Source organism: Falco punctatus (genome assembly GCF_963210335.1).
Source record: "Falco punctatus genome assembly, chromosome: 11".
Taxonomy (NCBI): domain Eukaryota; kingdom Metazoa; phylum Chordata; class Aves; order Falconiformes; family Falconidae; genus Falco; species Falco punctatus.
The window spans coordinates 34856011-34881046 of record NC_137591.1 but is presented as its reverse complement, the minus strand read 5'-3'; the positions used below and the strand labels follow the sequence as shown (position 1 = coordinate 34881046).

Sequence of the window (25036 nt, the reverse complement as noted above, 5' to 3'; positions counted from 1 at the left end):
GGATTATCAATGTAAAATGTTCTTCTTGGCTTCTTTTTTAAAGCCTAAACTTAAAAGTTGAGGTTTCTAAACCTGGAAAACTGTGTTGGAGGTTTTTCTCTCTCTTAATATTTTCCAGAGCTACATTTTGTATTAACAACTTCAACTGAATTGCAGCAATACCCAAAACAGAACAGCGCACTTCTGAGCAATACTGATGAAGCCCTAGCAAAGGAGAATACTAAGTGACAGGAGTTTTAGTGACATACCTCTACTTGAACCATGAGGCACCGCTGTCGACGCAGCTTCACAACATAGCCATAAACATCTACTCTGCCTTCTGCATCCAGCCCCTCCAGCATGGCATCAATTCCTATATATGTCCCAGTGCGCCCCACGCCAGCACTGCAAAGCACAAAGGGATTTGGTTATCGAGTGGGAATGGTATCACTGACGGGAACAGTCAGTGAGAAAACATAAGAGAAAATGTGTAACAGGACACGAAGCAACTGAAAACAGTTCTTGCTGTAAATTAATTGGCAACACACACAAAAAAAAAAAAAAAAAAAGATTAATTTGCATTTTAAATACCTTTCATCGAAAGTAAGGCAAATATGGCCAAAAGTGGTGATTATAGCCAGAGTAGCCCAACATTTATCTGGCTGCTTTCTGAAAGTCCAAAAGTTTGTGTATCCTCAAATTTTATCAACCCAATTATCAGACCCTTCAGAAAACTGGCCTTTTTTATGCATCTTTGTCTGCCTTACTCTCAAGTAATCAAGTCATAAAATTTAGGATTAGTCAAATACCTTTGCCAGCTCCCTTTTCTGAATAGCTTTATTTCATGTCCATATAAGTTTAACAAAATTTTAATGTTAACATTAACATTAACAAAATCATATGTATTTACCTGCAATGAACCACTATTGGGCCACTAAAAAAGTTGCTGAGAGCATTAACTCTGCGTCGGAGTTTAAGAAGGAGATGTGGATCCTCAGGGACTCCATGGTCTGGCCAGCTTGTAAACTGAATATGAGTGACATCTCTTCCAGCTGTCCTTTCCTTTCCCTAGACAAAGTGAAATGTGGGGGGTTTTAATATATATACACAAAGCCAAAATCAAGTGCAGATATACAAAGCAGAAGAAAAATAAGGGCAACAGTCATCAAATGTTGAAACAGAAATTTCTCTTTCATTCAGTGTGCTGTAATGTTGTAATCCCAATGGCCTCAGGTTACAAGATTTTTCATATTCAATTTTAATTAAAAAATATCCATGAATCAGGAATACACAAGACTCCAACAGAGGACAAGCAGGAGGTTCAGTGTTGCTAAAAATAAGTTTTTCTCAGGTTAGCCTATGATCCAGAGTACAATAGTCTCCCCACTCTTGGCCCGTGTATAGTTCTGCTTACTTCAAGGGGTACAGACTGGTAATTCTCTTGCATCTCCTAGGAGGAGCCTCCTGATTACAACAGATTTAAAAAGAAGAAAAAAATAAACTGCAACTCAGAGTTCTACCATTTAGAAGTAGGTACAATAAACCCTTTGATTTTCCATGAGACTGACTCTCATAAGTCACTTGGTTAAATCACGTCAGGTCTTGAGTCCTGCTTTCATAGGTTGCTGCTAGATTAAAAGAGAGGACATACACTTTGGTAACCATGATTATAAAAACAAAATGAGAAAGACATCTCACTGGCATTCTGTCACTGGCCAAGATTTAGCATGGCTATACAGGCCGCTGCCCAGTAACGACCAAGTTCGTATTCAAAGCTGAACTATCCAGTTGTGGCACAGTTATTCACACAGTTATTTGCGATTGTTTCAGTAATTATACATCGCTATTCCACCAGAACTGCAGAAGTCTCCACTTTCTCACCAGGGACCACGCTCAAATTCCACAACCAATATCAGTTTTGTCTATATTAATGTGATCTCAGCCAGAGAGCAGACAGCTCTCAAAATACCAGCTCTCAACCTGCAGCAGTCTCTTAGTTCTAAGGTCAGATTCTTGTAGTCACAGAGCAGTGTCTTTGTTAATAGTTAATTCTTAACATCCCGATGTTCTGACTGTCTTCGTGTGAAGTTACAACTTTCTTTTAATCAGACTACTTCCTGAGAAAATTTTAATGCCACATGAGACAGCAGAATGGGAATTTCCAGCCGTAGTCATGGATCAAGATGGGTGGAGTCTGTCACAACCATTTTGCTGAAGATCCCTCAGCAGATTTACTCTTCGAGTCTCAACGCTTTTAGCTATGACTTACGCCCCATTTACCCTCACTGAAATATTTTCTCATAAGGCCTGTGAGGAACATTTGGCCTTAAATGGCCAATTTTGTTCTCAATTACACACAGAGCAACTAATGAGATTTCAGATGTATAAAAGACAGCAATTAACCAGCCTTAATGATTCTACATGTAGCCAAATGATAATTTAAAAAAAACACTTGTGTTTATAAATGCACTTGAGATTGCCCGAATTTGTAATTGCCCCACCGTACAATTATCGTGAGGGTAGATAATGTCACTCTATGATTCACATTGACTTTACTTGCAGAAGGTTATGCTGAGATACACACAAACCAGTAACATTTCTGTGTTAAAGAACAAGCTGAACATCTAAGGAAATCACCGTGTGTGAAGTTCTCCATACTTAACAGCATACTAACAGTTTCCTCCTAAATGTATATTCCAGAGTACAAAGGAAAATACATTCTAAGTTGGGAAATATATTTCTAACTCACATTTCTTGTAAGGAATGACACCTACAGCTAAGAAGTTTTCTCCTAAGCTATATACTGCATAGGGAAAAACAGCACTGCTTCTCCCATTGATAACTGACTCTTCTCTTAAAAGGATCTCTCAACGACGCTTACAGACTTGAATAGCCCAGTTCCAGTCAGCCTTACACTTTTGAATCAACTTACGTTTGTGATGTGTAGTTTTTGAATGACATAGTCTGGACACGTTTTACTTTCATTGATCTTCACGATGATGTCCCCATACATTGCACATCCATTCTCCATTGATGGCCAGTACTGGGCACATTTGTTCTGTGAAGATATGAAGTTAGGTGAGTAGCATGACGTAAAGTGGCAGAGATCTGAAAGCTACAAGTCTAATTTAAAATAGATGGCAACTCAGTATAGTTTTACCAACTTCTCACAGGTCTTGTACTCCCCTGAAAAGGCTGTCACTGCTTAGGATGTCAGTGCCAAGTAATTCCAAATATCCAACAGTTCAGGTCTCTGACCTGAAATTTATGCCCATGGAATTTAACTTTGAATATAAAGTGGGGAAAAAATCCTGTACACAAGCTGAAAAAGTGAACAGCTACTGCTGCTGTTGCCTGAAGGCTGTAGAAAAGTTTGTGGCTACTTCTATGGCTTTTCAGTCTTCGGTGAGGGATGTTGGCCCTGCCTGCCTATAACATCAACTTGGGGATGCTGTAAATCTGCATGCTACCAACATTTTCACCTTTAAAAGCAGTTAAAACAGCAGTTCCTCTTCTTTCTGCTGTATCTGGAATAAGGAATAAAAGCAAGCCAGAAGCATCTAGAAGCACGCAGTTAAAGGTAGGGCAAAGACAACAGATAAAAAAAAATATTCTGTCTAGGATTTACTGAGGGCATTGCCAGGATATCAAAAGATAATACATAGGAGAAAAATATAAATGATATCTTTTATGACAGGTCTGTGAGGAGCTAGAATTCTACCTTGAGCCCTTTTCTGGATTTATTAGCTATAGTTTGGAAGCTGGCTGTCTGCTACTTATAGCTGTGACTAAAGTGACATTTTCTGATGAGACTGGTAATTCCATAGGTCAACACTGCTTTGATATGCTTTCCTACATAGGTTTTGCCACAAGAGAACAGCAAAGAATGAATACAAAGTACTAAGAAGAAAATGTAGTTCACCAGAGCACAGCAACTCGTTCTGTTTTCAGGTAAAAGAAGGATGGAAAGATGGATGTTTCTCACCCTCTTTCCTTCCTCACAGCGAGTCACCATGACAATAATTGTTGCCTTCTGTTCCCAGATCATCCTCCAGAAATCATCCATGGTTTCATCCTTGGGGCCTAGCAGGAAATGTTTTAAGAGAGTTTTTCGCAAAAACTACATGAAAAAAAAACAAAACTTGCCTTCTTGACGCGCTTAGCCACACAGTCTGAAAACCTAACCAGAGATCATGCAAAGAATAGCCACAGACTTGATTTCATTATGACGGCTGCCATTATGCTACAACATTTTAAAAGTCTCATATATAACTTCAGTGCATAGCTGTGAAAACTGAAAACTTTTGGTGTAAAACTATACATCATGAGAAATCTGTCTTTGAAGTACAATTTATTTATCTTATACAAAATGTCTTAAGCAAAAATTCATTGGCAACTTCTTCCTATTAGATATCAGAATTTCAGATTTTCAATTTTTCTTTAAATTTACTAATACTTTTTTACTATTTTTTAACAAAAAATGGATTAATAAAGAAAGCATATTCTTTTAATGTTAAAAAATACCTTGTGCAGCAATGTATTTTCTTGGTTCCTTGAAGCCCTGTAAGAAAGTATAACATTATCAATGCACAGAAAGGAAGCATGATCAATTCAAAAGATTTGCCACTTTCAAAATAGATTCGATATCCAACAGTCCGATAATGCCAAATACATTACAAAGATGGAAAAAACTCAAATGGAAATCCTCAAATGAGTTCATGAAATGTACAGACTACAGCATTTCTTCATAGCACCTAAGACTTTTTTTAAGAATAAGTCACTCACATCAATATAACTTGCATTGATATAGTCTGATCCTGGGTCTCCTGGGATCTCCGAGAGCTCAACACGGTTATGATCATCTGTTTAAGTCATTTAAAACAAAATAATTATATTATCTCAAGGCACTGAGAAAAAAAATACTTACAAAACATGCAAAAGTTGTAACAATACTCACATGGAAGGATATCAATGTAGCGGTTCTTGTTCTGATTATGGCTTTTTTTGGCCTCCTTTATTGAAAATTTAGTGAAAACTCTAGGAATACTCTGTAAGATACAATGTTTCTTTACTGGGTAAGCATATTGCTAAAATAGCTTCTACTTATAGTCAAATGTGTATGGAAGAAATTTGGTACTCCCGAGTCTGGAAGGTAAAATTCTGTTTCATATGCCAGTACTTCACATATTTATCTAAAATCAACAATTTATTTTCCCTTAATATAAATAATGTATATATATCCACAATTATATATTTTTATATCCTCATGGCTATGCAGTAAGAGAAAGTATTAAAATGTACTTTAGAATGAGAAGTATTTAAACTGTATTTTACACTTCTGCTGAAAACCACCTTCAGGAAAAAAAGTGCCATGATCTTATAATGAGGAAAGGTTGGTAGCAAAATTAACTGAAACCTATTCGCTCTTAGATGGGAATTAACTCAGTTTCTTAGATTCTTATTATTTTATATACTTATAACCAGTGCATACACTTCACACAACTCTTGAACAGAATTCTTCCAACCACCTGGCTACAAATCTGTGGTATATTTTAAGCCAAAACCAAACCTGAAATTCATCCAAGAAAAGTCTTCCTTCATCAGCAATCTTCCTCTTGTACATGTCCAGCAGTTGCTCCGAAGGTATTGGCTCGATGTTCAGAAGTTGCCTGTCATCATCTTTAACTGTGTAAATACGTTGAACATTTATTGCTACTGTCTTTGAAAATGTAGATTGCATTTCAATAAATGTGATTCTCAAACTGTCAGATAAATTAACAAAAGGACAACCTCTTTAGCAAAGCACGTTTAGTTTTCAAAACAACGGTGTTGCCTAAGGCAGGTTGAGCAAACGGGCCCTGGGCAGAGCAGGACCTGTTCACCTCTGCCACCCCACTGGATGAGGAGGAGGCTACCCACAAGGACATTGCATCAACAGCATTTCTGTACAAGGTGGGGACTGTCACGTCCAGATCACCACAACAGCCCCAGCATCCACAACAGTTCATGGCCTTGCCCTCTGCTTCAATTCTGGTCATCTATCGTCAGCGGTAAAACAGATTACTGTGCAATCAACCTACAAATGTAACAACATGTGGTGCCTACTTTCACAAATTTCTCCAAATTATTCTCTGAGTTGCAATAATCTGTATTATCTTTAATGATAAAGTAATGACTGAACAAGATCTAACATCTCTAACTGGACATTTATTCATTTTTAATTTACACTGAAAAGATATTTTTTTTTAACAATCGTGTGTCAAAGCAAATGGATTTGAATATTAACACAACTTCTCATTTAATGTTGTTAATTTCTGTGGGCTCAAATGACATAAATTATTTCATTCTTGAAGTTTCCTGGTATCGACTGATTCTGCCTTTCTTCATAGGCTTTGAAATTTTGCAGTAAAAACTGACTGGCTTATGTTTAAATTCTTGCTTTGAAAAAGGTGCACAGGAAAGGCAAATTCTGGTTGAAGCTGTATTTGATTCTGGACTTACTCTTAGGGCTAAACATACCACAGCTATTATCTAGGATAATAAAATTTGGGTTGTAATTAAATAATAAACAAGAGTTTTTCAAATACTGATAAACTTTCAACTCATTTAAGTATAAATACTTCTGCTATGTATTTTCTGAAGTATTTTTTCCTCCAAATGAGGTGTTATCCTGTTGATATCTATAATTTATTTATACGACCTAGAACGTAAACAATCCAAAGATGGCAGCTAGACATGTGACATTTTATTTCCACTTGCTAAATATGTAAAGATACTTACTTGCAACAAGGTTCACGCCTTCAGAAGAATTGCTGTAAGAAACAAAAACATCTGTAAAAGCCTTGCCTAGTAAGACATATAGATGATAATGAGTTAAGCAGTTTGGTATGTGAACACCAAGACCATTTATAATCAGCAGTTGCATTACAAGCTCTCTGTGAAATGAGTACAAGAGGGCTACAACTGGGACTTAGAGGCCCAACGCAGAGGTGGTTGGAAGCCCTGTCCTCCTACTCTGAGCGTTATTGAGGGGGAGAAACAAGAGAACCACATCAAACAGCTTTACTGCTTGCACAACTGTGTCCATATTACCTGCAGCAAATATCTTTAGTTTCTTCACTGGAGTGCCTGCTCACACCATCTTTGTTTCTCTTGCTAAATAAGTGACAAAAAGCTAACATATACATAAAATACAATGAAATTGAGTTTAATTGCTAAGTAGCCAAGAACAAGCCAGACTCTCTGGAGCTGTACAAGCAAAAATTAGCTTTGCTTCCTTAAGCATAGAAGTTTCCATCTGAGCAAGAGCAGCTCCCTGTCCCGCTAAGGGACAGAACAGGGCAGGGAACAGGGCTGGAAGACACAAGTCCCCAAGTTGTGCTGTTGCCGGAGGGCTGACGTGTTTCTGAAGAAACTGCCCTAACTGCTCTGTCTCTACCAGCAGCAAATGCCCCCTCACACGTTGCACCACCTCCTTCACAGCAATAGCAGCAATTATCCTGGTCTTCCAGGGCTCTGGCAGCCATCAGGGAAGGCAGTGCCCACTCTTCTGCCAGCATCCACTGTCCTGCAGACCTGCCAAGGCACCTAGAGATGACTATAATAAACAAAGCCTCCCCGAGATATTGGTTTGGGTGAATAGACATTTGGAAGTGTTCCAAGAAAGTGTGTATTATTTTCACTACTTTAAATTTAAATAATGGAGGAAAAGCTTTCTGATATTTGTGAACATTTTTTCACAAAACTAGTGACGAGACATTTTGTTCCAGCAGATGGGTTCTTCTGTGCCCTAAGAATGAGTATAGCAGAGAGATCTGAAATCTTTCATTGCATTTGCATTGGCAGACAAACCACTAAAACTTGAGTTCCTTTTGAAAGGATTAAAAGATAAAAGGATGTCTTTTCCCAAACTTGTAAAATTTTTGCTTTACCCATCGGGAAATCTTGTGGAAAAACAGAAAGCCTCCTCTCCCCACCCACCTGCTTTACATGAAACATGAAGCTTACCTAAGCTTTTTCTTGTGAAGTTCATAGATTTTGTACAGAACCAGTAGTAAAGCAATTGATGTCAGAACAATCAAGAATGCTAAGAATATAATCAGGGCTCTAGAATTATCTAGCAACAGAAAAAAGAATATATTTATTATTTCTTGAAAGCATAATTAATGGAATTTCAAAATTACATTTTTTTCCTTTTTTTAAAAGATCTGTATATTTCCTAGAATCAAGACACACTGACTTTTTTGTGAAAAAAATAATTAAATAGTTTTCAGATTTTAGTCTAAGTTTGTTATTCCAAAGTGCCAAACTTTTAAGCTCACAGAAAAGGAAGGAACTTCATTTCTTCATTAGTAAAACTGTCACTTAAACTCTCCACGTCCATTGTCACAATGCTACAACTCACTCATTCGTTCGGCATTACCGCACCTGCCTCCCGCTCTGTGTGAGTGGTACACCTGAGCGGAGCTCTCAGCTGCTCCTCATCTGGGAGCTGGAACCCCAGACAAGTCACAGATGTTCAGTTCCTGAAATGCAGGCTCTGAACACAGGGAAACACTCCTAAAGTGAACACTTTAATTTGGAGGCATGAATTTCTAGTTGCATTCAAATGTTTCCTGAAGAAACCACAGCTGTGTAATAATTCTGAATTACAGTCAATGACTTGTCAACACGATCTGTTACATTAATGCTGCATGAGGATATTGTTTTGTTCAAATGCAGATCAACTATTTACTATAAAAGGCAGTTTGGATTTTTAGTTAGGAGCAATTGTAGTGGAAGTCACAGTTTACACTATTACTCTATGCTATGCTGAAGTCAATAAGTAAAAGTGCTGTATATCTTTACTTACATCTGGTTTTTATACTCTTCTTTACTGGCTGCCCTCTATGTTCTCCGTTAAACACCAAGATCTGCATGCAGTGGGTGAGAATAGAGAAGATATAACAAGTAAAATTTTCTGCATAAAAATTTTTATAAAGCAAAACACAATGGATATTCTAAATACATCCATCTATTTTCAACAGATCAACCTCACTGACGGCAGGATCTGCTGTTTATCTTTTTATAGCCATTTATAGTGCAGCTCAGGTTTCTGCTGAAGTTACAGCAAGATCTAGATCCAAAAATATGCAGATGACTGGAAAAAAAATTTAGTGAAATAGAAGACATTTTACAAAATCAGACCTATCTCAAGAAAAAATCAAATTTATCTCTTATCAAAATAAAATCTCTCAACTCTGAAAAATAACCATGCAATACATAATAAACCATCATTATTTTATTTCCTTCAACAGTAAATATACAAATAGCCAACTGAATTGGATATTTTTAATACAAGTTCCTATATGGGAAGTAATTCATAGAAGTTTAAATTATAGGAGCCAAAATAAATATTTTTGAAAGATGCTTTCTTGCAACATTAAATTTTGGATACTTTAACTGGTATTAAAATACTGACTTTGTTTAGATGTGTTTATACTTCTAAGTACATTTTACATTTATCCGATCCTTAATCGAAATTCCTGTCAGATCCAATAGTCAGCTTGAAGTTTGTACGTCAAATATTTCACTTTTCTGATGAAGCAAAATCAATCTTATCATTAAATTAAAGACTTAATGCTAAACAGTGGATAATATTAACACGACTGAAAAATAGCTATTTTAATAGTAATATTGTCCAGCTGCAAATCCTCCAAAAGGGGAGAAGAAGGACTTCCAGCACCATTGCTGACTGCAGACCAAGTTCTTCCTGAGCCTGCCTTCCTCTTAAGGGACACCTCTCCTGAAGGCTCAAAGGGCTGTGCCCCAGCTCCCTCCCTCTGCTCTAAAAGGACGATGTGTTCAGGGGGTTGGTGGTTTCTGAATCCTGCAGCTGGAAAGAAAGCAACGGCAGGTGGTACCACCCAGAGGAGCAGCAGAGGTGGCAGAGAAAACAAGGAAGAAGCTTCTCAAATAGCAAAAGCCAGAAACCTAGTGCAGCAGTTGGGGCCAAAACATCACTAAACCAACAAAGTATGTTGGGTAGGTGCCTGGGTACTCTCTAAACAATTCAGTGTGCACACGGAAAGGAGTTGTGACATCCGCCAGCTCTCACAGGTGATCTGTTTTTCTCTGCAGCCTTCTGTAACTTGACCCAGAATTCTTTCATTACTAGTTAAGTCCATAAGGCTTTCTCTGTTTTTCCAGTAAGAACTGGGCAAAATAAGTTTGAAGCAGAAGCCAGGGCTTAAAGCCAAGCAGATGCCAGTTTCTTCTGTGTGGCAAGCATTTTCGGTTCCTACAGGACTGCACCTTTATTTTCCAAATATAAACCTTTCTGAGTAGAATTTGTGATCTTGGGCCAACACCTAGTACAACGCAAGTTGTACTGCATTTCCTCAGAAGACACATACAAGAGAGGAAAAGATTGTGGGAAAGGAATGAAAATGGTTCCTAAAAGTAAGAAAACTCCATCATTCCTACTGGTTACTTACTTACCTAAACTTTACTGAGAGGAGCTATCAGAATATAAAAAATATTCCTACTGGCCACATTAAGGGGATCAGGCAAAACCATTGGCTTTACAAGCAACAAATGCCAAAAGGGTGAAATGCCTGAAAGAAGAGAAAATAGCAGGAGGCCTTCAGGAGAGGGAAGCTTGTAAAGAAAGGATGATATATTTTGTAAGGAAACAAGGACAGGCTTGTAACAGGCTGATGTAAGGAAATGAGAAAGGATCTGAACTGCTCTACACTAACTAGTCCCTGAAGCATCAAAAATCTTCACATCAAAAAATTCTGAACAAGTTATTTTTTTCTGAGCAATTATATCAAGATTTAAATCCCGTATTTATTCTCTGATTAAAATGACAGTCACATATTCATTTAATGAAATTGTTTGAAACACTAAAATATTGGTTATACTTCAGAAACTGTTTTAAAACTTAGAGAAAACCCAAATTTCTCTCTGTCCAATGTACACACAATCCATTGAGCTTGTATTTCTCATGTTGCCAGAACCTATGTGGAATAGCACATAAGGGATTGATCAATAGGCTGGACACATAGCATTTTATTTCCGAAGTAACAGCTACTTCTTTACATCTGTGGCCTACAGATCCATAGATTAACTCCTCTGCCACCATATTTGCCTTTTTTCCTAAAATCAAGTATAATATGATTAAACAATGAAAATACAGCAATATTTTATGTATTGAATTTAATAAGCTTACTTACCGTAAATGTATAGTTTGTCAAATACATGAGATTTTCTTTTTTAAAATCACAATGATTGTCACTTCTGTCTTTTGTTCCATCATTTTCCCAAGTTAATTCAAATATTTTTTTTTCTCCATACACTTGTTGACTTTTGCACTTTATTTGGACAGCATTATCAGCTGTCAATGTTGCATTCACATCAGTCACTTGCTCTGGTTCTGTTCACAAAAGAAGCGTTACTGGTTCTATTCTCATGATTTCAAACCAAACATTTCAACAGCTGTATGTCTTCATGTCTATTTGTTATCTTCACGCTTAACAATTTCATTTTCTTCCTTAAACATTTCAGTCCCAATTTAACCAGATAAATAAAATCAATTTTGAGTTAACCATAGGCTTATCTGAATGGAAAAGTTGTGAAGTGGAACTGAAAAGGCTGGGATATTCAGAGCTTTTCTGACAGTCAGGCTGCAAAGATAATATGATGGCAAGTCTGTTGCTACTGACATGAGTTTCTCATTTGAGGAACATGGGACAACAGACAAGACGGGAACAAACAGTATTCTGTGTGAGTCTATGTCTCAAAACTTCTGTAAATGAAATTTTCTACCAGGAGTTACTATTATATTTTAGTATTTGGAATAGCATCCTTTTGCTTAAAGTCTCACATTACCTTAAAGCTGGCCTAACTTTTACCTTTTTAATGACAAGGAATCTGTTAAATCTAATCTGTATTTTCCAACTCTAATTTTGTACCTTGTAGAAAATGGGTTTCAGACTGGGGGTACAGCCCAAGGGACCTCTCATTGAGAGCTTATAAAACCTTTCATCAAGTAAATAAACTTCTGCATAAGGCAGCTCCATTAGCCACATTTCAGTAGAACACCACCGTGGAAATATTCCTCAAAATCACTTCCATTTGCAAGCTAGCATATTAAAAAAAAAAACAAAAAAACCCCAAACAAACAAAAAAAAAAACCCAACCAAACAAAAAAAAACACACACACACACAAAAAAAAAAGGCAGTTGCTTTTTCCTTCTGATGAAGAGCTAAGATGTGTGAGGCTTTATGAGCAGATCGAATGTCCCGCGTGGGGAGTGGCAGGATATTTGGCTTGGCTGTGTGGTTATAACATATCTGCTCATTTTTATCCACATGACAGATTTGTTAGATTCCTATTCAGCATATTACTGAGAGAGCTGTGACAAGGAGAGAGTGAATATTTCCGGGAGCAATGTGTTTGTTGAAGATGAGAAAACGTCTTATAAAATGTAGGGTGTTCTCTCCTTCTAAGGAGTTGTGCTCTACTGATACAGTCTCTTGCTCAAGAAGCCATAAAACTCTTCCATTATGTTCTTGATCATGTTATCTACTCTTGTAACAGTTGGAGAGGGTTTAATAAATACCATTAATTCATGAAGACAAGCAACTTGCTATTTTCCTCAAAAAATTAGGGAACCAATGTTGTTTTCCAGAGCTATAAATTTATATTGTGGACTGGAATCTACACCTAAGTTATTAAAATATGAGTGGTCCTCAGAAAGTGGGGGCTACAAAATATAACATGCTCAAAATAGATTATCATAGAGAGAAATGATTATGCTCAAATTAGGGCTGTCTAAAAGACTTTTTCAGTATCTGTCTCTATCAGGAAAATATCTGCAGTGTGGTAGTTTTGGGGGGAGGGGGTCAGCTTTTCTTCTAGTTCTATTAATTGAACACGTGTGGCAAACAAAACACCGGGACCAGGAGGGTAAGCTTTTGAAAGTACAGCCCCAAAAAGGTGCAGAGACCTTTCTGACAGCACACAGGTTGCATACATTTGGCTTTAACCTAATGTGGAATCTTAGAAGCCGACTGTGTACGGGCATACCCGAACTGCCCAAAACCTGGTACAGGCATCACTGTCGGTGCAGGCTGGATAATGCAGGTCTGCTTTGAGCAAACAGGCAACAACAGAACAGACAGCACATTCTGCACATCCTTGTAGCTTTCATGCCACAAACAAAAAAAATGAAAGTTTTTCATTCTTTTTGTTTAATTTGAATCTTTTTTTTTAGATTGAGACATAATGCTTCCTAAAATTTTATCAAGAATTTCAAATTAATGCAGATTTTTTAAAAGAAAATCTAGTATATATAACAAGAATACTAACATGAAATGCATAATTACAAATAGATTAACATTAAGTAATGAAAAAAGAAACACAAATGATATGAATGTCAATAAAATTATTTTAACGTTAATCAGTTTCTTGGCTAATAGTAATAACATGTATGAAATACAATGAAGTACAATAGAAGGTACATATTCCCTGCATTAGTATCAGCATAACAGTTAGCAAACAGGAGACTTACCTGCTGATTTTGTTCTAAAGCTACATCTTCCAGGTTTTCCCATAATTCTTCCATTATTACTGTATTTGCTGTTTGTATATGGAGTCACAGATACAGAACCTAAGCTATAAGGTTCTAATTTTTGGCAAATAAAGTTAGTCATGTTGTCAAGTTCTTTCTCTTTAAGAAAAAATGAAAAATAAAATTAATTAATGAAATTAATGACATTGATATTAGGAGCACAGTAAGTTTTACACTTCATCAGAGCTACCTGAAGCCACCATCTGTTTTGATTATCTTATACTTATTTGGTTTGTCTTCCTTACTAAGGCTAAGTGAAGGCTCAGGAAGAGAAAGAAATATATTCCCCAATCAAAAAGATAGAAAGTTGAGGGTTTGTTCTGTTTTGGTTTTTACTTTCTCAGGATGTCATTTACATAGCTGTAATTGAAAACTAACAGAAAAAGAGAGGCTGACACTTTCTTCTGTGTTCAGCCTGGGAAAGGGTTAGGAGGCAGATGTTAAAAGGCACCGAGCACTGGGCAACTCTATTCTGGCACGATGAGAGAGAGAGATGTGCGCTTTTGGTAAGGGCAAGCAGGACAGAAAGGAACTGCACCAGAAGCAACATGAGCGAAGCTATTGCCCACACTGCAGCTGGGGGGGGGCTTTGGTCTGGGGAACTGGAGAGCAACGGCTGCTCTGTGCTGCCTTTGGGCTGCCCCAGACATCACCTCCCCGCACCCTGGCACACAAACGCAGCCTCCTACGCTGGCCAAACCAGACCAGCCACAGAAGCTGGTGCATGGGGCTGCCACCCTTCTTAGCAGGGGTCAAATGTGGGGCATGGAGAATGGGAGATGATTTGCATATGGGGGGCACAGGAGCATGACAGCCTTCGGTTACCGTGGCAGTCCAGGTTTACAGAACGTGCAGTATGTGAACAGAAAGGATTAATTAACCCAGGAGTAGCTTAAAGCTGACATAAATGCCTTAGAATCATGTATTAGGCTATTCATTTTCAAAACATCATTTTCAAGTCCTTGTTTAGAAGAAAAGATCACACACTTGGAAAACATAGTCCCAGTATAATGGATACAAACATACCCACCTAAATGTAAGGTGGCCTAAAACATCTGAAAGGAGTCACCATTTAGTAGAAGACAACCACCTGGCATTATCTGTCTAAACATGTATATTCTCACTGCCATACTTAGGACCCCTGAATTTTACATACTCAGAAGGTAGGTCCCTGTCTTCTCAGAGAATATATTAACCAGCTACAGTAGCATTTCTTCAGACGAGAGCACACCATGCTACAAACTGATCAGGCAACTGATGATCTTGTCATAACTTAATACAAGAAGCATGAGAACTGAAGGGTGACAGAATTGTGTCCTGAAATGCTAAACTGAATAACCACATGGTTCAACTGGAACAACCTCCAAGGAAAGAAATCTGAACATTTGTACACCACCACCACCACCCCCCAAAAAAAAAAAAAAAAATTATTGTATGCACAATTTGAAGAGATTCCAATATGGTTTGACAATGCACCATACTTGGCGGTCTGTAAATATTAAAACATGCAATGAATCACTCAATACTGAAGGAGTATATACTTACCTACATCATTGCATATCACAATATAGCCATGTATAGGACCCTTTGAAGTGTCACTAGGTTTCTTCCATGTAACTGTTGCACTTCTGGCATCACAAACTACTGTAAGGTTCTCTGGTGCTTCTGGAGCTGTTGTAAAAGAAAAATAATGGGGAGAGTAGTAAATGTTTGAAAGAAAATGCAAAATATTCCTCTTTTTACCTACTTTAATTAAATGAAATTTCATTGGATACTAAAGCAATATACCAATGTAATATTTTTCTTAGTTTCTTTTGTTCAAAGAAATTACACATAAGTATAAACTGAGTATATGTAAAAGCACCTGTCGTGGTTTAATCCCGGCTGGTAATTAAGTACCACACAGCCACTTGCTCACTCCAGAGGGACGGGGAGGGGAGTTGGAAAGGAATATAAAACTTGAGGGTTGAGATAAGAACAATTTAATAATTGAAATATAATAAAAATGAAAGAACAATAATAACAACAATGACAATAACAGTTATAATAAAAAGCAGGAGGGAAAGAATAAAATCCAGAGGGAAAGGAAGAAAGGAACACACAGCGCACAACTCAACTGCTCACCACCCCCCTGACCAGCATGTCCCATGGTATGGAATGTATGGAATGCCTCTGGTCTGGTCAGCTGGCCTGGCTGTGTCCCCTCCCCGGTTCCTTGTGCCCCCCCAGGCCCCCCTGGTTTGGCCTCAGGCCTGAGGAGCTGAAAAGTCTCACATCAAATCACATCAAAGCCACAGCACAGGCTCCACTAGGTCCTAAGAACTTAACTCCGTCCCACCTGAAACCAGGACATCATATTAGAGCAATTTCAAAAATTAAATTAATTCAGGACAAGGTGAATACATCAATACCCTATATTACTAAAATTGTCCAACATTTCCAAATGTTATATATTGGTTTGATTTCTTTATAATTTAAAAAAAACCAAACTTTAAATGTCTGACCTGCATTTTTATTTGCAGGTTACTTGATCTAGGTTGATTTCCTTTTTACTTCAGAAAAAAAACCTAAGCTACTTCCAAGGATGATGCTTTGGAAGAACACATCATTTTATCTGGAGACATTATTTGCAATTATGCTATCACATATTTTTCAAATCAAGAACTTAGCATTTGTTTTTGACAAAGCCTGCACTTTTAGGTCTGGTTTTGTTTTTTTTTTTCATTCACAGTTCCTTACATTTGGCTATGTTCTCACCCTCAAAAAAAAAAATCACCATCTCTGAGAGAAGGAGAGGAAGGCATCAGACTGGAAGACTGGGACTGAGGCTGGAGAGGGAAAGGCAGACTGTGCCTGCAGCCAAAGAACAACCACAAGGGCAGGAGACAAGGCGGGAAGAGCTGGACAAGAACCTGAGAGTAGCTGGGCATGCTGCTCAAAATGTATGTTCAACCCCAGGAAACAGAGATCGTGGGATTCATAGTAGCGGTTTCCAGAAAGAAGTGAAACATAAAGGAAAAATAAGCATTACACTTACCACCATAATCTGTTGTTATGTTGAAGGTTTGGCTGGCAACATTCTTTCCAAAAAGTTGTATGGTACCATTGCAGCTGTACTGATGGTTGGGTAATAAACCATCCAGCTCTGTACAATTTTGATTTAGTTCTATAATGTCTGATAAACCTGTAGACAAAAAAAGAGCTTTATCAATATTTTTCACAATTCCAAAAGTACATGGTACCATTTTAACTAGGATTTTCTCTACCATATTTATTTAATAAAATTTGTAACAAACTATCATGGATAGTATTCCAAACAGAAAAGCATTCAATGTAATCCAAACACTAGGGTTTAAGTTGTTTTATACTAACTTATTTTGCATAGATCTTTAATTTTCATCAGTAAAGCTCATATGATTTGACTTTCTAAGAAAACAGTTTTCCCACCAAAATCAAAACATTTCATGGGAGTCTGGCAGAACCCTGGTGTGGCTTCTTAACTCTTCAGCTCCCTAAAACATGCAATCCCCAGCCCCAAGCATTTATCAAACATTTTTTCTGGGACACATAAGGACATCCAGAATCCATATCTTCCCCACCAGACTAGGCGCCTTTCAGCAAGCAGATCTTCAGGCTGGCCGGCTCAAAGGGCAGCAAACCTGGACTCTCACCATCCAGGAGCCTGCAAAGCCAGCTGCCCGGTAGTCTGCAAGGGATCAGCTCACAGCAGACCCACAGACTGCAGGATTCCCAGTCTCTCAGCTCCCCTTCAGACCATCAAGCGGAACCTCAAAATCTCCAGAAGTCTGCAGTTTGTGAAGCTGGTAAGCTCATGAGCTCTCTGGGTTTGAACTTTCCCCAGACCTGCAGTGCCTGGGGACTGTAGTCCCCAGCCTGGTGATCCCAGAAATTCTGAGCAGCCTTTCCCTCAAACTTGTACAATTAATTTAAATCTGCCAGTCTCTCATTAAAAGACAAGATCAACATTGCTTTTTAAAATAAAGAAATAAATTTAAAAAAACTTTTTAAAATACCTTAGAGGTGTCTTACCTTTGCAGCTAACAGTCACATTAGCACAGGCAGAGATTTCCCGACATAACTTTGCAGATGTGCTGGTTTCATTCTCAACTTTGAAAGCATTATTGCTGCTCTCTGAAAAGGTTTAATACTATATGTGACTGTGACATTGGCTATATTGATTCTTTAAACAGCAATTTTTTTATTTTACATTTGTGGACTTGTTCTACAATATGAAGATACAATTGGCACAGAATAACATACAAAGAATTTAAGAAGGGATGGAAAGTAAAAATTGAAAAAGCCTACAAAGCTTTTTTTACAAACCTAAAGACGCTGCTGGTATTAAAATAATAAATAAAACTTTTAATCCAACAATCTCTTTAGTGAACAAAATGTCCAGTATAAATAGTAGCTTTCAAGTGCTGGCTGGTCTTGCTATTGCTAACCATGCTGTATATTGCTAATTTAGTTAAACTTCCCTTTTCTCCTTTACAACAAGAAAATTATATTTTTTTACACCCTCCTTTAAGAAAATACTGAGAGGTTTTAAGATGCAGCTTCAAAATATCTTGCAAACCAAGCACAAAGTATGAAAATCTTCTGAGTCTTTGAAAAAAGACAATAGACAGACTAAGTAATCCAGGAAAGATAAATTGCTGTATGTAGAAAAGGAAAAGAGAAAAGGGAAAGAGAAAAAAGGGAAAGAAAAGGAGAGTGGAGAGGGGAGAGGGAAAGGAACTACTAAAACCCTTCTACCCTTCTATACCTACCAGGTGGAACAATAAGATATTCGTCTGCACAATTTTTAACTCTAACTGTATATCTCATGCATCTCTGAAGTTTTACTGTATAAGTACTGGAATCCACACGAAAGTTCTTATACCCCAAAATAACATATTCGCTGTTTTTTCTGAGATTTTTCAGTGTAACTTTAGCCATGTTCTTGTCATCTTCTACACGTGTTATAATGTACTTCATATCTAAAATAAAAAAAGAGCAAACAATGATTTTATGCCAAATTTTAAGACCCATTAAATGTTTTATCGCACCCCTAGTGCCATATATGTTTTAAGAATCAAAAAATGCAGCAAAATTAACTGCTCCATATTCTTTATTTTTATTTTTTACTTTAAACAGTTGTTCAGTCAAAACAGAAAATTCCCTTAGGAAAACACCCTTTAAAATAATTCTCTATGTAGGAAAGCTAAAGAATTAAAAAGATGAGAATTCCAGAACCAGATTTGCTTTAATTTCAAATGTTATTTCAAAATGGAATACTTTGTTTTGTCACATTGAATCATTTGCTTGAACAGAGATTTCAAATTTTCTTATTCAAAGCATTTCACAACCATCTAGTAAATAATGGCTATAGTTTGTCCTGACAATTAGAAAGGAGAGGTCTCTAATTCTGAAGAGAGATAAACCAATGCATAAACTTTAGTTTTACTTTAGTTATGAATTGCGGTTTGCAGCATGTGATTATCAGCATGATGGGGAAAAATTAGAGAGTGCCTAGTGGAAGGAAGGCAGATCTCTTCTGCAGCCATGATATCAACAGCATAGTGCAAGGCAATTTAACAGAACTGTAAATGAAGATGAGAAGACCACAAATGTTTATAACTTTATTCCTACTCATCCAGAACTGGAAGACAGTTTATAAAATAACCTGAGATGCTAACTGGTCAGTTTTCCTTATTAATTTTCTGTATTTGAGTTTACTGATTTGGTCAAATGTCAGCACTGTGGAATAGGAAAGGGTTTGGTTCTTACCACAAGGTTCTTCAGTTGTCACTATGGGAGGCTCTACAAGAAAAGAATACAAAACAAAATGAAGATGCAGCTCAGCAGATTTGGCTTTTGTTTTTCACAGAGCATTGGAGGAGGGTGGCTGATACTGGCCAAGACTCTTAATTCATTAAATTCAATACAAGTAATTGTATTAGTGTTCCACTCATATTTGAAAAGGGAAGAAAACATCCACTACACATAACCTCATTTTTAAACTATTTATTTTAGGGATCATGTGTCTTTCATCATTTTCCAATGACATCACTGACTACAAATCAAACTGCTTATTAATAACATTTCTGCATAAAAAGTTACACAAGAGTATTCCAAAATCACACATTCTCATAGCAGTATGATAAGCTGTAGCAATTTCCCAGGATACATAGGCCGTGGAAAGGCTAACTGAACAGTATCTAATGTCACTAAAGAAACGAAATTTACCTACTTTTTGCACAGTTACTCTTACCTTTGGAAAGAGATTTATGCAACAGTACAAATCATTTTACAACTATTTTTACACTGAAATGTGCAAAAGAAATTAAGAGTTGGTTTTTAGAAAATCTGTATGGAAGCTTGAGTAAAGAACTTCATCCTGAAAACAATTGCTTAAAATATACTATAGTATAAGTATTACCAAAAGAGACTGATATTTATTTTTTTTCATAGAAGACAGGCCCTAGATTTGCATCCTTCCAGACTGGGAGTCATCTGGCTGAGTAGTGCTCTTGAGAGGGTAAACTGAGAAGGGCCAGGGGAGAGTTACCAAGACGGTTAGGGGCAGACGACCCACAAGTAAAAGCTAAACTCAGCTTGTTAAAGAACTGACAGCAGCTTACAGCTGCTTGAAGGGCAGTCACAAAGACAGTAAGAGTCCAACTCCTAGATGTACTTTGCCCAAGCACACACATATATTTTACTGACCCGAGTAATTCCTTACAGCCCAATTGCAATAATAATACGCGTAAACATTTGCAACATTAGATCCCAAGAAAATGTTAATGCAAAGTGAAACAAAAGGTGAGCCACCGGAAAACAGAGAAGCACACAGGTCTTGGATGTATTCATACTGTTTTGCTGCTTGGGCAAATTTCTGTGAATATCAAAAGGAGTACTGACACAGTAGTTGACAGACTTCCCCTGCTTACTATGGCACTGTGTGGAAATAATTTCTATTTTTCACTTGCTTGACAAGTAGCAAATCTGGTATCTTTAATATCACTCATAAAGTATTAATAAGATTCCTAAAAAAAACCCTTAAGTTTAATGCAGTTGTATGCCTAATTTGTATGCCTAAGTTTGATAAGAGAAATTCAGAACAAATTCCCTCATTCTAACACATTTTCTGTGCTTGCAGCATCATAATTGCGATAACTGTGTGCAAGTTTGTCACCTATTGTGTGAGTGGGGATGATCCCAGTGTTTGCTGGCATGCTGACTGGTGAGATGGTGCTGTGCAAAGATGTTGAATTGTAATCATCTGTAAGGAAATAAACAACATATCAGCATTAAAAGTAAAATTCATTATTTCATATGGCTGTGTCATCAGAAATGTCTTACACTATTGCATTATTTTATTTTCTTCTGGGCTTTTTGTAATTTAGAGAAGAGTGCTGAAATAAAAATCATGTTAACATACCCAATAAACCAGAAAATGAGTATTTGGCTAGAAAACAAATTTTGGGGAAGTAAACCACGTAGTAAGGAATTTTGCAATGTACGAGGACAAAGGTTTGGTCGTTAGTTAGGCATAATCCAGGATGAAGTCAACATAAAAATGGCATTAATAATTGTCAACTGGGAAAAACTTAAACATTTTTCTACAGTCTTATAGTAAAATGCAGTAATGAACAGTGCTTGTGCTTTTTCAGAAAAAAACATCCAGTAGTGTGCGCTGGCCAGATCACATACCTTGCTTACTGTATTACTTACTGTATCTTAGTATTTCTCTCCCTGCTTATAAACCACTGACAGGTTTCTGTATTCTCTTTTAGATCCATTCCTACTGCTCTTGCTTTGGCAACAGCATTGTTGACAGCAGCTGGAATTTTGATACTATTGTGATGTCTACAAGACTTAGCCATCAGATACCAGATTCTGGAAATAATTCTGGTATTGTCACTACACCAAATGCAGATACCTTTTCTATTTGATGAACCATAAGCTGGGAAAAGCTACCCTGAGGCTGAACTGCTGAGCTTTCCCCTACAGTTCAGAGAGCAGCAAGTGGTGTCTAAAGGAAGATGGCAAACCTGATGAAGCATTCTCGAAGGCAATGGAAGCGCGTGTGGTGAGGGCAGCAGTGGTGCGTGCTGGGTTGCTGAGTCCCGTGGCAGGGACAGAGCCTGCATGCGTGGAGAAGTATGTGCTGTCTGCAGGAAAGACACCTGTAGCGAGAGGTACAGCAGTTTCGTTAACGCTTCGGAGGCTACCTGGTCAAGGAAGGACACAAAGCTGCACACACCACAGGACTGGGCTGGGGTGCTCTCGTACTGGGGCACTGTGAGCTCCTTAGTCAGCAAAGGCACACCAAACACTCCAGGTGCCGGGGGGGTCCAACAGGGGTCAGCTGAACATCCAGTAAGTATAATCTTTTTTGGCACTGACTGTACCTCTTTTTTAAATGTTGTGGTTTAAAATATACTCAAATTCATGACTCAAAACCAGATTTGTCCGATACTCCTGCCTCTTAAGACAGTGTATTTCATTTCATTGGGCTGAATGAAAAGGCAATACACACTCTGTGAGATAATGGCACACAGGAAAAGGAGAGAAGAAATGATCAGAAAAAAAATCAATGCAGGTCCGTAATGTAAATTAAAAGTTGCTTACCAGGTGTAGTCGTTGCTGACTCAACTCCTTAGAAAGAGAGAGAGAGAAAGAGAAAGTGTAAGTTAAACTTCAAGGAATTAAACACAAGCATATATGCCAAAAATATAGACAGAAACATTCCTTCCCCTTAACCATCCGTGGAGCTTTCCCCGGGGAATTACACATTCTGAAGTCATATTTAGTGGCATGTAGCAACAATCAGACCCCCATACATGATATGTGGACTGATAGTGTCCACATTAAAAATAATTTTTCCTTGAGCCAGGAGTCTATGCTGTGCAGCCTGAGGGATGAGACAGCACCAGGAGGGCTGTGGTGCTGCCAGTTCACTGAAACAGATGAGCAGCAACGCTGTGGTCCTGAATTCACTGTTACCTTCAGCGGTGTCTGCAGGTGAGAGTGATGTGGAGTGTGCAGGTGGAGGTGACATAAGGGAGGGAGAGCTGGTGTTTGCCAGATTTTCATCTCCTGCTGCACAGTGGGGAAAAAATACCAGGTGAGCAATGCATGAAAGTGAGAAACTCGTTGCAAACAGAAAGGCTAACAGCTGCTCTGAATTTTTTAGCAATAGAACAAGCGGTAATGGTTTTCAACTAAAAGAGGGTAGATTTATATAAAATATTAGGAAGAAATTCTTTACTGTGAGGGTGGTGAGACACTGGAACAAGTTGCCCAGAGCAGCTGCAGATGCCCCATCCCTGCAAGTGTTCAGGGCCAGGCTGGATGGGGCTTTGAACAACCTGGTCTAGTGGAAGGTGTCCCTGCTCATGGCAGGGGAGTTGGAACTAGATGATCTTTAAGGTCCCTTCCAACCCACAAACCATTCTATGATGATTCTTTGATAATGATGAATTATATTTCTGCCTCTGGCAAAAAAGAACACATTCACGTTGCTCTCCGATTCCTACCCAGGCTGTGCAACACATACACTTGGCTTTATTGCAAGAGCCTGGCTTGCAGTTAGGTCTGCAAGACCACTAATTCCAAATTCCCACTGATTTGATTGGGATGCCTTTGTGGCAAAGAGATTTGATCATCCTTTAGCAAGGTGTCAGAGATGCACTGACTTCAGGTATTTGAAAACACAGCTGAAAGAGGTGAATTGGTGTGCAACTTGCAAAAAGCCCAGACGGATTGAGGTGATTTTGTTTCATGTTGTTGACCCAGGAACATCCCTCTTCCCACAGTCATCAGATCCTGCTATGGTGCCTGAGGAGCTCTGCATGAATTGCAGGAAAGTGCCACTGTGACAGCTCAGCATCAAACTCTCACCTAAGAGCTCAGGAGGAAGGGGTGTCCATAAGGAAAACATGAACTCAAAACAGCAGCCTGTTATAGCTTGAATTCTGATTGCTTTCTTCGAAAAACACGTTTTAAATCCACACCTTTGATTTAATTAAAATAAAAAACTAAATATGTCCTCATCCCAGTAACAAATGTTGTTAGAATATAATTGACCTCAGTCAACACACATCACCAGATGGCTTTAAGAGTGATGTGGTTAACCAATGTATGATAGAAGTAGATGCCAGTTCAGCTAAAACAGAAAAGAAGCAATATGGTGGTCCTGAATTCACCATTACCTTCAGCAGTGCCTGGAGGTGAGAGTGATGTGGAGCGTGCAGGTGAAAGTGACACAGGGGAGGGAGAGCTGGCAGTTGCCAGATTTTCATCTCCTCCTGCACAGTAGGGAAAAGATATCATCAGTGAGCAATGCATGAAGGTGAGAAGTTCATCTAGAGTAGACAAAGGGAAATGGTTTGTATGGCTTTCTGTGAGCCATGCTTTTCAGAACATATTTGACTGGGGGATACTTAAAATTTTTCATGTTTATCAATGTATTTTGCAATACCAAAAGCTAAAACCCTCAAATTCTTTTGCATCATCACAGAGCAGTGTATAGAAGTAGTATCAACAAATAGAAGGTGACGTTTTCCTGAACGAAGACCAATTTTATTGCTAAGAAGAGACATCACCACTAATTCTGTTGTCACGAAAAATCCTATCTGTCTATAATTCTCGCTACACAAGGGCTGCAAAGCCAAGCCTCAGCGTTCCTGAAAGTCATTTACTTTCTCTAATATTAATTTATAAATGGCAGCACCCTTCCTGGACCATCTTGCTGATGTTTAAGAATCTCTCCAAATAACTCTTATCTTCAGGTTACAAAATAACTCTTGACTTGAGCTGGGAGCTAGGAACTTTTCAGAACTATAAAACAAGCCTCACTCTTACACTCTGCTTTGAAATCCTGACCCAAAACATTTTGTGTTTATGTAATGTAAAATTTCTGTTGCTAGAGACAAAAAATAGATGGCAATGGCTGGAACCATAAGTTTGTCCTCATCGCTATATTCTTTACTCATTTTGAGGATTAGAAGCTTCCATTCTGACATGAGAATCCTGAAATCATCCCAAAAGTATGCCTATTCCCTCAAGACATCTCTCTCTAACAGCCCGATATGCTTTCAGCAAGGAACAAACCCACTTGGTCAGGAACTCCTTGCTGTGACTGTCCACAAATTGTCATCTGCCCATCTGGGTCTTCCTTTCTCTCCCTTTTTCTACTACTTTCCTGAATTTTGGGGTTGTTTTGTTTTGTTGGGGTTCTTTGCCATTTGTGTTTTTCAGATACTGCTTTACTGTTTATAATTTCTCTGTTATTTCATCTTCCCTATGTGGTACTTCACAACTGTTGTAGCTCTACACTTTTGAAAATAAACTCCTTCAAACTTTAAAGCAAAAATCCAGGTTTATGTGAAAAACTGCAATACTTACGAAGGATACGTGTTCTATTGCCCTGT

The 25036-nt window shown here is 38.0% G+C and overlaps 1 protein-coding gene across 12 annotated transcripts in view; it reads right to left on the bottom strand.

The window, feature by feature from the left end:
- The window catches only part of PTPRC (protein tyrosine phosphatase receptor type C), a 66099-nt gene that overhangs the window by 6722 nt on the left and 34341 nt on the right, over positions 1–25036 (bottom strand). For 2 of the 12 annotated variants that reach the window (XM_080406482.1, XM_080406483.1), the window contains 21 exons: positions 22233–22259; positions 21653–21787; positions 20794–20880; positions 19386–19418; positions 18386–18595; positions 17646–17747; positions 16633–16779; positions 15141–15266; positions 13536–13694; positions 11196–11395; positions 8831–8891; positions 7987–8095; positions 6760–6791; positions 5549–5664; positions 4937–5027; positions 4765–4841; positions 4504–4540; positions 3965–4062; positions 2912–3037; positions 890–1047; positions 249–384 (listed from right to left, as the gene is read on the bottom strand). In XM_080406482.1, the coding sequence (XP_080262608.1) occupies positions 249–384; positions 890–1047; positions 2912–3037; positions 3965–4062; positions 4504–4540; positions 4765–4841; positions 4937–5027; positions 5549–5664; positions 6760–6791; positions 7987–8095; positions 8831–8891; positions 11196–11395; positions 13536–13694; positions 15141–15266; positions 16633–16779; positions 17646–17747; positions 18386–18595; positions 19386–19418; positions 20794–20880; positions 21653–21787; positions 22233–22259 (2267 nt within the window). Of the gene's footprint in view, positions 1–248; positions 385–889; positions 1048–2911; positions 3038–3964; positions 4063–4503; positions 4541–4764; positions 4842–4936; positions 5028–5548; positions 5665–6759; positions 6792–7986; positions 8096–8830; positions 8892–11195; positions 11396–13535; positions 13695–15140; positions 15267–16632; positions 16780–17645; positions 17748–18385; positions 18596–19385; positions 19419–20793; positions 20881–21652; positions 21788–22232; positions 22260–22607; positions 22704–23815; positions 23912–25036 lie in introns of all 12 variants that reach the window. The other 10 variants (XM_080406475.1, XM_080406481.1, XM_080406480.1 and 7 more) reach the window with 10 other exon arrangements.